The following is a 14,603-nucleotide window of genomic DNA, read 5'->3' on the forward strand; positions in this document are numbered from 1 at the left end:
CTGATACAGTGAAGTTCTTACCCTGGGCAAAAATGTCAGTTTTTTTTTTTTCTTTGTAACTAACACCGCCCAAAGTTTCTTCAAAATAAACACTGGTAACAGATTTACACATTTACTTTTTTATACCTTCTCTTTTCTTGATGGAGTCAATGCCTACACTGCCTTAACGTCCCTGAAATAAATAGCTTCCGACACTCTAGTAGGGTGTCTCTGTGCCGTGCGACCTAAGAGGCTCCAGAGACCAGGAAGCGGCCACTCTGGTCACTGCGCACAGTAGGCATCACGTGCTCTCGGCATCTGCGCAGAAAGGCCTGGGGGAGATGCATTCTGGACAGTAGGTTTGACCGGAGTGCCCAGAAAAGCCAGAGGGAGGAAAGGCACCTACCTATCCCTAAAGAATGCATCACTGGAAAATATCAGACACACATTTAAAATTAAAAAAAGGAAAAAAGGAACTATTTTAATTATGGAAAGAGGGCGATGATGTTACAAGACGGATGCGACAAAGGTAGCTGTAAAGGAGATTCACATACTTCCATCACCTCCCGTGGATGAGTGTTCCTTGTCTCCTGCAGGCATGTCCACGGTACCTTCACTCACAAAACCACACTGCACTTCACCGCCAGAGGAGCTCCACGGGCAAGAAGCACGATCTTCCTTCTGCGTGCTTCTCACGTCCACCGATCCTTTCATTTCTGCGCTGCTTCCTTCCAGAGGAGTTAAATCCCCATGAAGTCCTTCCCCGCCGTGTGCCTCTGGCGGAGCGAGCTCCTCGTCTACGCGAGAGCAGCCTTCCCCAGCCGGGTGCCCACGTTCTCTCCGAGGAGCGGCACCCTGTTGACAACAGCCTGGGGCGTCTTCAGCAGCACCCGTTCCGTCAGAGGTCAGGCGACCCCTCATCGCGTCTGCTGGCTTGTGTGTAGGTTTCTGAAGACTGGAGCTAGTTTTTGCTGGGACACCGGTGACAACATCCACTGACCTGGGGTGTTTGCCGAGGCAGGAAAAGTCACACATCTGCAGTATGTTTCTTCTCTCCCTCTGAGAAAGTCCTCTGCAGCTGAACTGAGCAGGGCCTGCGGATGGCTGAGGTCCAGGGAGAAGAGCCTCTGAACTCCTTTCCTTAAGATTATCAGGTGAAAAATAATCATCGTACGAGGACACCTCGCCGCCAGGAGCCTCGACAGCAGGCCAGGACGTGAACGGTAGGCGAAATCCCGACTTCCACAGCTGCACTTGTGGCCCGGCAGCCTTCCCACTGCACCTCTTCTTCCGCAGTCTTTCTTCTGGGTGGGAATTTGAGCTCCCGGATACTCTTTTTCTCTTTGCCGGAGAGCTCTTGGATCGTGAATGTCCTGAAGGGCGGCATTTGCTTGCAGATGGCACAGGGGACAAATTATGTTTCTCATCAAGCCCCTCCCTGGCTGCTCCCTCCGACTGCTGCTTGTCAGGGGTGACCACTTCAGCTGCAGGATCTCTCTGCCCACGAATCTCTTCTTTGGAAAGACCACCCGTGGGCTTCTGAGGAGTTAACTGACAGAGGTAACCGGGAGATGCCAACGAAGGGACACGACTTGTCTTCAGTGCAGGCGAAGAAACACACACATCACTTTTAACTTGGTCCACAAATCCTGCCAGCTTCTCTTCCTGACTTCCACATCCCGTCTTTCCACAAAGATTGTCAAAAGATGAGTTCAGATCATCAGCAAAGGACTCATCTGGAAAATATCAATGAAGAATCAACTTTTAAAATGGTGTAAATTAGCATAAAAGTAACTTTCAGTTGACCCGTAAGGCAATACTTCTTAAACACAGCCAATGGTTAAAAAGAGTATGACCTATCCTGGTTCTTCTCATTTCCACGTGAGGACACCTTTCAGGCCAGCATTCTTCACTAAGGAACCTGGGCACTGATGGCGACTGTAGGAAGGGCAGGGACAAACCTCTAAAACCACTATGCTCACTTTCTAAACACTCAAACGCATGTGCACTTCCTTCCAGGAAGAGCATTCATACCTGGTCACTAAATTCTCAAGGAGGTCGATAATTCTAAAAGCTAAGAACAAACGCTACTGTCTACGTCCAAGTTCTAGCCTTCCACGAAGCAGGCCACAGAGAGTAAGGGCCCCCCTGACTCCCGTCCTCCACTCAAGTCCTCATGCTGTATTTATACTGAAAAGTGAATCACCTGGTACATCTTAGGGTTCCGACTTCCCATGTATTTTATATGTGTCTTACGTCCTGAAAACTACATGTTTATGCCTCCAGGCCTTGCCTTCACTCCACACTTTAATCTGGGTCAATCCTATTCAAAACCCACCTTGGATGTCAAAATCTCTGAACCCTCCCACTTCACCGAGTCTAGCAACACATCCTCATGTATGCAGAACTCTGCCTGAAGTCCCCAAAAGCATGTGTCATATTATTATTATTATTATTATTATTATTATTATTATTATTATTCCTATCTATCCTTCTCACTGACTAGAAGCTCCTAGAGCACAGACACTATTTTCTGGAATCTAAAGCCTCTAACCCAAAACTAGTAAAGGCTCTACTTTAAAGAATGGAGGTAACCAGCAGGGAGTGGAGGGAAGCCCATGCGGTGGGGTGGCACTGTACCCACACCAAGTCAGGAGCTAGAGATACAGGACTCTGTTAGTATTAGCAGCTCAATAAGCTAAGCACACTTTTCAGAAAGCTGGCAAGCACTGTGCCATGTGATGAAGCATAAATTCTGAGGTCAGATGCCTAAGTTTGAATCCTGGGTTTGCCACCAACAGACTGTCAACTTTTACAAGCTTCCTGACCCCTCTGGCCTAGTTTTCTCATGACATTGTGGGGGTGACAATGGTATGTACTTTGTGGGTCTAGTGAGAGAATTAGATGAGGTAAAGCACATAAGACACACAGCACCCAAAACAGGAAAAATGGAATCTGTGTTAGCTACGACCATGCATGTCCAGCTTATATAAAACGAGTGCGAGTATAAAATAAAAAGATGGAGATTATTTAAGACAAATGAGTATATAATTTTAACACACACCAAAGGGATTAGAGGAATAACCACACTCAAAAAGGAAGCTGTGGATTGAACTCCTAATACCTCCAGGCTATTTGTCACCTGTCATAGCACGGCCACTGATCTGGGTCCTCCCATAGGCACAAGTGGGTGCTTCTATCACATTTCTTAACACTCAAAGGAAAGCTGTATAAGCATGAAAAATTATCATTCAAACAAGGGCTCCCACATTTAAAGTGCATATATAAAATAAAACCCTGATTTAATTCTTTCCAATGCTCTGCCTCTAGGCAGAAATCCTATCATTTACCCTCTAAAGTTTTCAATGGCCTCTACACACCTCACTGACCCGCTTCAGTCACGTCCCATAGTCACTACACATGGTGTGGAACAAGCTGCTCTCGTAGTGTTCTCAGTAAGACACAATTTATACTCCAGGCATAACCACACTCCCGGAGCTCCCGGCAATTTGCTCCAGGCAAATTAGTACATACAATAATGATTTCTTTTAAAAAAAATGGGCAATTAATTCTTTGCTAAAAAATCAAGTGACTACAAGAAAAAAGCAAAGGAGCCAAAAGAGAGGTTTAACTCACGTAATTTCTCATGCCCTAATTTTATTACAATACCTATTTTTTATTTTAATACCTGACTTCAGGGTAAAATTCATGAATTCTAGTTTTTAACCAACTGTTCTTAGACATCAGAAGAAATTCCAAATAAGAAAATCATATTTTCAAAGTTTAAATATATTGCAGAAAATAAAATAATTTTACCTGAATACAAAGTATTGTGTGAAATGTTCCACGAAGCTTCACATGAGGTGTCAGCTGGGTTATTATGAGAGTTTTCAAGCATCTGCGAAGCTGCAAACACAATCAAACACTTCATCAGATACAATTCTGACATGTTAGTAGATGAAGGCATGGTAAGGCTACTCCATCCGCTCGTCCACAACACAAACACTGACCTACACCGGGACTTCATATCCTAGACTGACTATAAAACCATAAACACAAAAAACTCTTACTCAAATCTATTACAGGTAAGATTCATAAAAATAATCCACATTAATCATTTAATAAAAAGGATTAAATCATAGGATACTTAAAGTTAGAAGAAGTTTTAAGGGACACCTGGGAAGCTCAGTTAAATTTAGCACTTGACTCTTGGTTTCGGCTCAAGTCATGATCTCAGGGTCCTGGGATCAAGACCCAGGTCAGGCTCTCTGCTCAGCACAGAGTCCACTCCTCCCTCTGCTCCTCCTCCCACTCATGCTCTCGCTCTTTCTCTCATAAATCAATCAACGAATTAATAAAATCTCTAAAACATTTTAAAGATAAGAAAAATACAGAAAAACAAAAACTAATGCCTGAGATACCTAATCTAAAGCAGATTCCCTCAAGAGCCTGATTGATTTGTTTAAAGGAAAGCATCCCAAAAATATAAAAAATTACAAAGGGACTATAAAAAAATAGGATTCTCAACCTGGCCAATATGTGCTTAAAACATATGTTTTAAAACTATAAACTCCATATATGCTTTAAAAATCTCAATGAAGTATAAGAATTTCTGGAAGAAAATATTAAAGTCTATCCAGCAACAGATAAAAATCTATTAAAATCAAGAAAGAACTAGGTGAAGAGGAAAAAAACCCTTCTACCACAATCTATTCACCAAGCATCTGCCTCCCTCTCACTTTATAAAATGCAAGCACTTACAGGTAGGGGAGAGGTTCTCCCTTTTCTCCTTCATCTCCTGTAACCTCCTCAGCATCGTACTATGCTGACCGCTGCACATTTTCATTGTGGGACTATACATCAGCGAGCCGTTCGATTCAAACAAGAGGACAGGGACATCATTATCTGAAAACAACCAAAACATTTAGCTAAAAACAAGCCTTCTTACTTCCACAGTAGGATCTCTTTGGAGGAATGGCCCACCGCCCACCTCCAGGGGCTTGCCCCCCCCCCATCATTACCTCCCACCACCACCTACAGTCTATCCTCACCCCCATCGCCCCACCCCACCCCCCCAAGAGCAGTAACACTAGCTCTAAAACTGCTGGCTGACGTTTGCCAAGAAACGTCCACGTGCTAGGCACCGGGCTGAGCACAATATGGGCACTACTTCACTCAACCTGGCCTGAACCCAGCACATCAGGTGATCAGTACCCCCATTTAAAGATGAAGAAACTGCATTCTGGTTCCTCAATGGTGATGAAGAGCGGCAGATTGCCACCCCAAACGTGACAGTTTGGCACAAGGGTTTTTTTTTTTTTTAGCAAAAAGCACTTAAGTCACAGCAAGTGAAAGGAAGGTGCTCTGACTCCCCCCGCTCCACCCACCACCCCAAGCCTCTTCCTGAGCCAGGAGATAAAACTCCCAACACTTTGTCACCAGAGATGGGGCGCTGAGGCCAAGAGAACTCGGTAAAACAGACCTTGTTAAAATAACTCTCCTCCTCCAGTCCCCTTACATCTTACCTTTCCACAACTGCCTCTCTCTGTTCAACATACGCACTAAGGTTCTATCACTACTTTGGGATTTCATCTCCTTTGAGAGCCCCCATGTCACAAAAAAAGTATAAGTGTGTATGTTCTTCTCCTATGAACCTATCTTTTATAACAAGCCCCAGTTGAGAACCCAAGATGCACACAGAAAAGGTCCACCTCTGACAGTGTTCACTCTAGGTCTCGAAACCACCACCCCTAAGCAACCTTATGCGACCCTCAAGAGACACAGACGTAACTCTGGCTCAGGAGTCCAAGATGTGTGCTCTCCTGGAACCCATACCTTGCATATGCCCAGGGAGAACTGCAGGGCTCTGACCACCTCCTCTCACAACCAGTAACAAGACCAAGCATCAAGGTCTTCTTTACTACTCTCAGGCCTCAACAGCTCTAAGAACACTTCTGACAATATGCACACATGCCAGTTATATCTTTAATACCTCACATTTGAAGTGTTTAAAAGGCAATTTTTATTAAGATATAAACTTGATCCAAAAATATAAAATTTTTTATCAGTATCATTTTGCCAAATTCTTTTCAAATAAACCATCACTGGTGTAGGAAGAAGGCCCCAAAGCCAAGAGTATAAAGCTGAAGGAATGCAGTACAGTGCTGACCTGAGGCTGGAGAGACCAGACCACACAGGGCATGCTGTACTGCAGGGCAGGTTATATACAGGGTTTTGTCCTAAATATTTTTCCTTACAATGACACCGAGGAAGTAGATGCCCTGGATGGGATATGCACCTGACTTGTGATTTACACCCTTCTGACTCAAGTACAGCTGGTGGATGGTTAGGGACACAGTGCCTATAGGGCCCAGTCAGGCAGCCACTAGGAGGGTCCACATGGGGCTGATGCAGGCTTAGAGAAAGAACAGTGCAGGAGGCAAGCAGTCATTCAGAAGCACGATCTTGGTGGGAATCCGGCATCAGGCAGAAAAGAGATGTCAAGAGCTACTCCATGAGTGTGGTCGGAGCAGCACAGTAGACCAGTTAGTGGGAGGTTGTTAGGGAGGGACCAGCACGGCACCAAGAGAAAGAGACCTGATTCTCAGGCACTGGGGTGACTCCGCACAAAAACAAAGGATCAAGGCAGTGTTTTTAGAAAATCATCTGGCAGCGTTACCTATATAGGCTAAATATTCTAGTCAATTCTGTTGTATTATCATGGCAGATTTAAAATAAAGCTTGATAATTCTACATGAAAAATTTCAAAATACAGAGCAGAGAATCTGTGACATGGCAGTACACACTGCAACAACAAATGAGAGCAATCAGTGCTTCCATTTCTATCCCATGTGTTATACAGTTCTGTGTTTCAATGTGCTGGGAATTGGTCTGAAACACTGAATTTAGGTAGTGAAAATGGCAAAAAAAGAATACAAAAAACACATGGTACTTTAGAGTTTTATGATGTTCTAAAGTATTTTTATAAATCATTAAAAGAATACATCTAGCAAAATAAAAAACTCCAATTTTAAAAATGGGCAGAAGATCTAAACAAGACATCTTTCCAAAGAAGACATACAAATAGCCAACAGGTACATAAAAAAAGTCAACACCACTCATCATGAAGGGAATGTAAATCAAAACCACAATGAGATTCTAACCACATATTAGAATGGCTACTATCAAAAAGACAAGAAATAATAATATTGGAAAGGATGTGCAGAAATAGAACTCTTGGGCACTCCTGGAAATGTAAATTGGGGCAGCCACTATGGAAAACTCTATGGAGGTTTCTCAAAAAATTAAAAATAGAACTTCCCATATGATCCAGTAATTCTACTTTTGGATACTTGTATTACCTGAAGGAAATGAAAACATTAAAGAAAAAAAAAAACCAGGACAACACTAATGCAGACCCATATTTGCATCCCCTCATGTTCACTGCAACATTATTTACAATATCCAAGATATGGGAACAACGTACATGTTCATCTATGGATTAATGGATAACAAAAATGTGGCAGGTACACACACACACACACACTCAGAGCAATACTGATATTCAGCCATAAGGAACGGAACAAAACCTTGACATTTCTGGCAGCATGGATAGACCTTGGAGAGCATCATGCTAAGTGCAGTAAGTCAGAAAGAGAAAGGAAAATACTGGATGATATCACTTGTATGTGGAATCTATTCATAAGATGAGAAAACAAAGAACGGAACCACCAAGCTCATGGACGGAGAGAACAGACTGGTGGTTGTGTGAGGCCCCAGGGTGGGGGGTGGGGGGTGGGGGGGTGTGCAAAATGGGTGAAAGGCACAAATTCCTAGTTGTAAAATGACTGAGTCCTGGGGATACAATGGATGGCATGGTGACTACAGTTAGTAACACCGTACTACATATGTGAAAGTAGCTGGGAAATTGGGTCTTCAAAGTTCCATCATGAACAAAAGAAAATTTTGTAAGTGTGTGTGGTGACAGATGTCAACTAGACTTGTTGTGGTGATCATTTCACAACATACACACACATCGAATCAGGACACCATACACTTGAAACTAATGCTATGTCAATTATACTTCAAAAGAAAGAGAAATGACTCTATAATTAAACACATGATGACAAAAATTTCCCTACATTTTGATTCCATAGCAGTAGCCTGTTGCTACCTAGGACCAAAAAATGTAGCTCACAGATCTCCTAAACTCATTATGTAATATCCGTAGCCTTGTGTAAGATGCAATCATAAACAAAGGTGACTGGGCTGCTGCTGTCCAGTGCTGTAAGGTTTTACAAGTAATTCAAGACAAAGGAATCAAGTATCTTGAAGCCAAATGATGCCTACACAGAGAAAAAGAAAATACAAAAACTATATACGATCCAAACAATGTCCATGTGAAAGCATCAGGAACTACTGAAGAGACCAGGCCAGAGGGTCAAGATTCTGCAGAGGAACAGAGAGGCCAGCTGACAAGCAGTGGATGTTTCTACCCCCAGGAGGATTTATCATTAAAGGGCCTGGGGCAGGAGGCTGAAGGTCCTGTCTGTGACCAGGCAAAGAGCAGTTGCTGAGAAACAAAGACACAAGCAAAGAATTTATCAGTATCAACAAACTGAAGAGAAAACTGAAAGCTTTGTAGCACCAAATCCCACTAGACAGGGCGTAGGAGAAAGCTGGTCCTTGCATGCATGTGATACTATCTTCAAGAAAATTGCTCAATTCTGAAGCTACAAGTGACAAGAATACTAAAAATTAAGCCGAATTCTTCTGTGAAATGGTGGAAAGTTCTCTGTGGTGTGTTTTTGCTGAGACATGAAATGGAAGCTCAGGACCAGCCAGGGGAAGGGATCCTAGTTATCATGCCAGGCTCTCAGTGGAAAGGTCTCAATGGCCACGCTCTGGCATCAATGTCAAACAAGAAGTCTACCAAGTCCTATACCAAAAGTCAGTGAAGCTCAGATTCCAATCAGTCCACATAAAGCCAACAGACCCCTATCTGCTTAGCAGAGGAAACTGGAAACTCTGTGTCTAAGAAAATAATACTGCCTAGAGCTTCAAACATATTTTACAACTAAATGACTTGCCTTCAATTATAAAAACCATCATTCCTACTAAAAGACAGGACCTATACAACAAAAAACAAGAGAAAAAAACAATTATACAAAACAAGAGAACAGAGGCATTCTATATATTGCAGATAGAAGAGGAAAAAATATGATTTAATCAGAATAACAGGATCAAAAAAAAAAAAAAAAAAAACCCTGGAACCCTAGAACTACAAAATAAAGTAACTGCAATGATGAATTCAACAGATAAATTTTACATATTAGTGAACTGTAAAAAAAAAAAAGGTCAATAGACAATATACAAACTGATGCACAGAAGGGAAAAAACAATTCAGGCATCTCTGTGAACCCAAAGTAGGATATTTAAAAAGAAAACTGGGCTGATGAATATAAAATTCAAACTGCTGAAGGCAAAAAATGTAAACAAAAGGCAGTCAAAGTTAAAAGAAAATATACCTTTAAAAGAGCAGAAATACAATTGTGGACTAATTTGTAAACAGGCATTATGAAAGCCCAAAGACAATGAAATGTATTTCTTCTTTTTTTTTTTTTTCAGTTTTACTGAGGTATAACTGACAAAAATTACATATACTTAAGGGGAAATAAAGGAAAGAGTATATTATCTAACACTTTCCTATTCTGGGTAATTAAACAAAAGACAGAGTATTAGGTAAAAATTAGGTAACAAAGTTAGATACAAAATAACAAAGAAATAAAAATGGACTTCTATTAATAGGCCTTCTTAGCCATAATCTGTGTTTCCATAATCATTCCTGAAAGTAAAAAGCTCCATCCACGCGGTGAGTGACCAAGACTCTGGCCGATGAGCTCAGACCATGGCCCTCGGGCAGGCGCGGTCCACTGCCTGCAGGCTGGAGCCGGGTCCACCCAGGCGCCCCTGGCCATCGGGCAGCTGAAACAGATTTCTGGACTCACCCAGACTTCTCTTCTGCCTTTGTAGCTCTGAAGCCATTTTCTCGAATTTCTTCTGAAGCCTTTTATCATGTTCCGGTGTTTTAGGAATAAAGTCTTTGGGCTGCATACACTTCCGCTGTGCAAAAAGGACAGGAAAATGAACACTTACTGTACTGCAGCTGCATGACAAGACAAGCGTTCACACGCTTCTGAGATCCGTTACAATACTGCGGTAAAACCCCACAGAGACCCTTCTTGCACTGCATGTGAAACAGTAATATTTCTTTTTCTCTGTGCCTCTGTAAGAACAGCAGCAGAGCTGAGAGACTGAATACTGAATACATACACGAGGTAGCTACGCTTTCTGAGGCATTTTTCAGAATCCCAGCATTCTTAGTTCCCATGAAGGTTTTTAAACAAAATGAGTCCTTTTCCTTATTTTTGTTACTCTTATAATCTCTCTCCTTCTCCTCACCTCAAAATCATGACATGGTAACAAAGTACGAAAGCAATTATTTTCTAAATACCAAAGAAAAGAACCAATATTGAATCTTGCTTTATTGCCCTTAAATCACAGTAATTCTATTCAGCCAGTAAAACGTAAAATCTCAAACTACACCTATAAGGTGTGATGAACAGGATGAAGCCCAGCCCAAGGCTAACTTCCAGAGAAAGTCTTGGGTTAACCTTCCCACACCTACACTTGTGTTTCTGATGGAGCTTCTTGTTCTTGTTCTTTATTTAACAAGAATATATGTGTCGGGAAGAAGATTCTTGCTATCAGGAGCTTATACTCTATTAAAGAATGATAGAAACTACACATCATTAATGAGTAAAACAGACTGTGTATGTGTCAGGAGGGCTAATTCCAGGAGGCCTGCAACTGGCCTGAACTGTTCTCCCAAAACACACACACAGCATGCAGTGTCCTAATGAACAATGTTGCTTTGTAACCATGAGTCCAAGGCATTTGGGGGCATTTGTACTCCGGAGCTGGTCAACTGCTTGTCACCAATGGGAGGGCTCCTCTGCTGGGGGTGGTCATGTAGCAACAACAGGGGTACGTGACCAGTGCAACACAAGAGTCTCCCTTGGTCCCCAGGGGCTCCAAAGACCATTGTCCTTCAGGGTCCTGTGAATATTTGTTAGCAACTGAACCCTAGCTACCTGCCACCATGACTACGGTTCGTCAGAAAGGGCTAAGTGCAACTGATAGAAAGGAATGCAGCGGGCGAGTGGGTCAGGACAGCGGGCACAGTGGGAAGGAATTACCACTGAGGAAGGGACTCTGGCACAACGCCCTCCTCAAGTGAGAAAGTGGTCACGTGCACGAAGCCAGGAGGAAGCGTGTTCCAGAGAGAGGGAAGAGATATGCAGTGCAATGGCTCTAAATTACAAAATACGCTTGGTGAATTTACGAACAGCGAGCAAGAGGGTCAGGCTGGCAGCAGAGTGAGGGAGCGGGAAGCTGAGAACCATGTCAAAGAGCCCAAATTAAAGGGTCTGAAGTCATGTTCGCTTTGCCACTGCACTCAAAGATGGGAAACAGGATGTCTTCAGGCACAAGTGAACCCTGAAATGAAGTGTGTAAGCAGTCACTCCGTATGCTTCAGACCAGGAAAAGTACAAAATGAATAACCTGCAGCACCAGCCACTGTGTCAAGACAGAGGCACTCCTGTCCATGCTGGTGGAAAGCGCACGTACATCTGATGCAATCATTTATTTCATTTCTAGACAATTCACTTGGAAAAATAAACTCGAATACGTCACATAAACAATGTGCTTGGAAAAAACCGACAATGATTTAAGGGTGCAAGAATCCAAGAAAGACACACTGATACCACAGAATAAACACAGAAGAGTGAAGGGCTACATATACTGTCAGTAATTGGTCAAAAATACACTTTTAAGTGAAGAAAAAAAACAATCTCCCAGACAATATATGTAACACAGCAGAACCTCATTTGTACAAAATGCGTGTGTGTGTGTAACATATGTGTACTGAAGACCATCGGATCCACAAGGACCCAAGTCAAACCAAAAACTGCTTATTTTGAGTGAAGAGACATTAAAAGAGTTATTTGCTTTATTGTGTTTACTTAATGTTTTATGATGAAAATATACTCATATCGTTAATGTGTTTTTAAAATAAGTACTTTATTTCTAAAACAATAGACACAGCCATTGCCTAATGTATCACAGAGAGTGGAGACTTAGAGGCGCTACTTCACCCCTAATCGAATGAGATCTGGACAGAGACTGGAGTTAAGTTTGTCCATCACTGTGCTGCAAATCCCAGCTTGTCCGAGATGAAATGTAATGGAGACGCGGGATTCACCATTTACAGAAATCTGAGATGCCCACGGGAACATCATCTTTAACCTACAGGAAATGTATGCGTCTAGTCTGTCTAATTCAGTTTGGACAAAGCCTGCAAATCTCCTCTCCATCAGGATCCCCATGTGAAAACAAAGCGACTCTGATGTTTCCTAGTAAACCAGTTTACCCTCAAATAAAGAAATCACAATTAAAACTTTTGAAGAATAAAAGAGTGAAAATGTTGTGGATTGAATGTGAATTAGACCTCAAAGGAAAGCAGTGTCTTATGTTTGAACAGCAGATTTATGATAATAAATAACTTAATTATTTAATAAATAACGTGGACATTTCTGCATCAAGACTTTTGAGATTTTGTGGCCAAACTGCAGAACAAGGGTATTTTGCTGCAGATGTAACAAACTGAACTCTGAAGCAGTTCTGAGAGCACCTGCCTGTCTGCTGGTCTCTTGGCAACTTTTCTTTTTCCGCTGGCCAAACACAGCAGTTCCATTTTTCACAAATTACACCAAAGCATTTCAAGGATACAGTAATTTTTATAACTTTTTAAAAAACCCTATGTGTAAAGAACAGGATCATCAATTCCAACACTTAAGACACTTCTTGAATATATTCCACAAAGTTTCACTTTCTAGGAACAAAAGAAGGAATCAACTCATAACTGCCACTGTCTATACTGCTACCACATACTTACTTTTTTCTTAATCAGGCTTGGTAGGTGTTCCCTGGTATTAGCTGCAGGGAACAGTGACTCATCGATGTGCGCTCCAGCTGTCCTGCATCTGTATAATTAATTGATAGAGCATAATGAGCATCTGTTCCTGTTACAGTCACACAGCATTATGTCAGCATGTGTGTCGGCTAGCGACTGAAGAGACGCATAGGCCATTTTAATAGACGTATCTTTAAAAGTAAGTACATTTATAACCAAATACAAAGGACCACACACGTTCAACTTTCCAAAGTAGTCTCTACATGGTGTTTTTAAAGTGTTAAGAGTAGAAGCAAGAGGCACGTAAAGGAAGTGCCGTTTTTACACAGTAACTTTAGACTTGTGACAGCCTTCAAACTGATCAGTGCAGGGCACACGTGCTACTAAATGCACAGTGTAAGAGCAAACAGGACATAAATGGAATAATCTAGAGCTATAAGGGCCCTAAAGAAATGAGGCCAAAAAGACTGTCTGGCCCCCAAAACTGGTGTGTTCCACCTGAGAGCAGGGTGGGCGACCCCAGGTACTCCCAGCTGTGCCCGGCCACCCCCACTGTCTGCCACCAGAATCTGTCATTCCCACTCTCGCTACGACCTCCCTGCCAGTCATGGGAATCCCCGGACCACTACCTACTTTAAGCACTCAGATGCTCAAATCTAAGCAATTACCATAATTCTCTAAATGATCTCCTTACCTATAGTTTCTACTCTTCTCAATCATTCATATTATTACTGACAAGAATTAATTAAGCATAAAACATTTTATTCATCTCTCCTCAACCCAGACCAAAAGCCTTCAATCACTCCTGTGTTTACAGAGTATCACCTACCTGTTGTTTCAGTGTTTTTAAAATACAGCCCTAAATACATCTCTGGCTATATTTCATAAACCTGTCACTGTTCAACAGTTAGTATGCAAATGAGTTGAAAGTAAAATTGAAATACAGTGCAAAAAAGGAACAGGGAAGTATATCAATATTCGTACAGAAAGCTCTATTAAAATATATTAGGAAGAAAAACAGAATGTCAGCAGCGTGAACATGACACTATATACTGTATAAAGTACTTCTCAATTTGAGCAAAGTCTGGGAGAGTACACACCAAGTTGACAATGCTATTTATCACTCGCCTAATGAATCTCAAAGTTGGTCCGAAGACTCCTGGGGTCCCCAAGCCCCTTCTGAAGGCATGTGGGTCAAAACTGTTCTTCTCACAAGAAGGCCTCATTTGCCTTTTTCACTGCTGTCGCATGAGCACACGACGGAGTTTGCTAAATGATGTGTGTGTCTGCGCATGTGAGAGAGATCCCGAAACAATGCAGAGGCAGACTGGACAATGCAACTGTCTTTTATTAATCCAGACATGAAAGAAATTTGCAAAAAAATTGCAAAAATTAAAAAAGAGAACACAGCACAGTAATTGTAATAAGAGAACTACAGGGGAGAGCAGAAGCCAGAGACAGCACAAGTTATACTTCGGGAGTGGGGAGGAGTTAGGAGGGAGGCGACCACCAGATGAAATTCTGATGAGGAAGCAGATGTGGGAGGATGCAGATCTTCCGTCTGAAAGAAGAACACAGACAAAAGCAC

At 42.2% G+C, this 14,603-nt stretch overlaps 1 protein-coding gene across 7 annotated transcripts in view; it reads right to left on the reverse strand.

Moving 5' to 3' along the window:
• The window catches only part of MCPH1 (microcephalin 1), a 232,876-nt gene that overhangs the window by 185,847 nt on the left and 32,426 nt on the right, over positions 1–14,603 (reverse strand). For all 7 annotated transcript variants that reach the window (XM_041751940.1, XM_041751941.1, XM_041751938.1 and 4 more), the window contains exons 4-8: positions 12,998–13,085; positions 9,987–10,101; positions 4,741–4,884; positions 3,796–3,885; positions 534–1,715 (exon numbers count right to left, since the gene is read on the reverse strand). In XM_041751940.1, the coding sequence (XP_041607874.1) occupies positions 534–1,715; positions 3,796–3,885; positions 4,741–4,884; positions 9,987–10,101; positions 12,998–13,085 (1,619 nt within the window). The remainder of the gene's footprint in view (positions 1–533; positions 1,716–3,795; positions 3,886–4,740; positions 4,885–9,986; positions 10,102–12,997; positions 13,086–14,603) is intronic.

The sequence above is a fragment of the Vulpes lagopus genome, chromosome 4, assembly GCF_018345385.1.
Source record: "Vulpes lagopus strain Blue_001 chromosome 4, ASM1834538v1, whole genome shotgun sequence".
NCBI lineage: Eukaryota > Metazoa > Chordata > Mammalia > Carnivora > Canidae > Vulpes > Vulpes lagopus.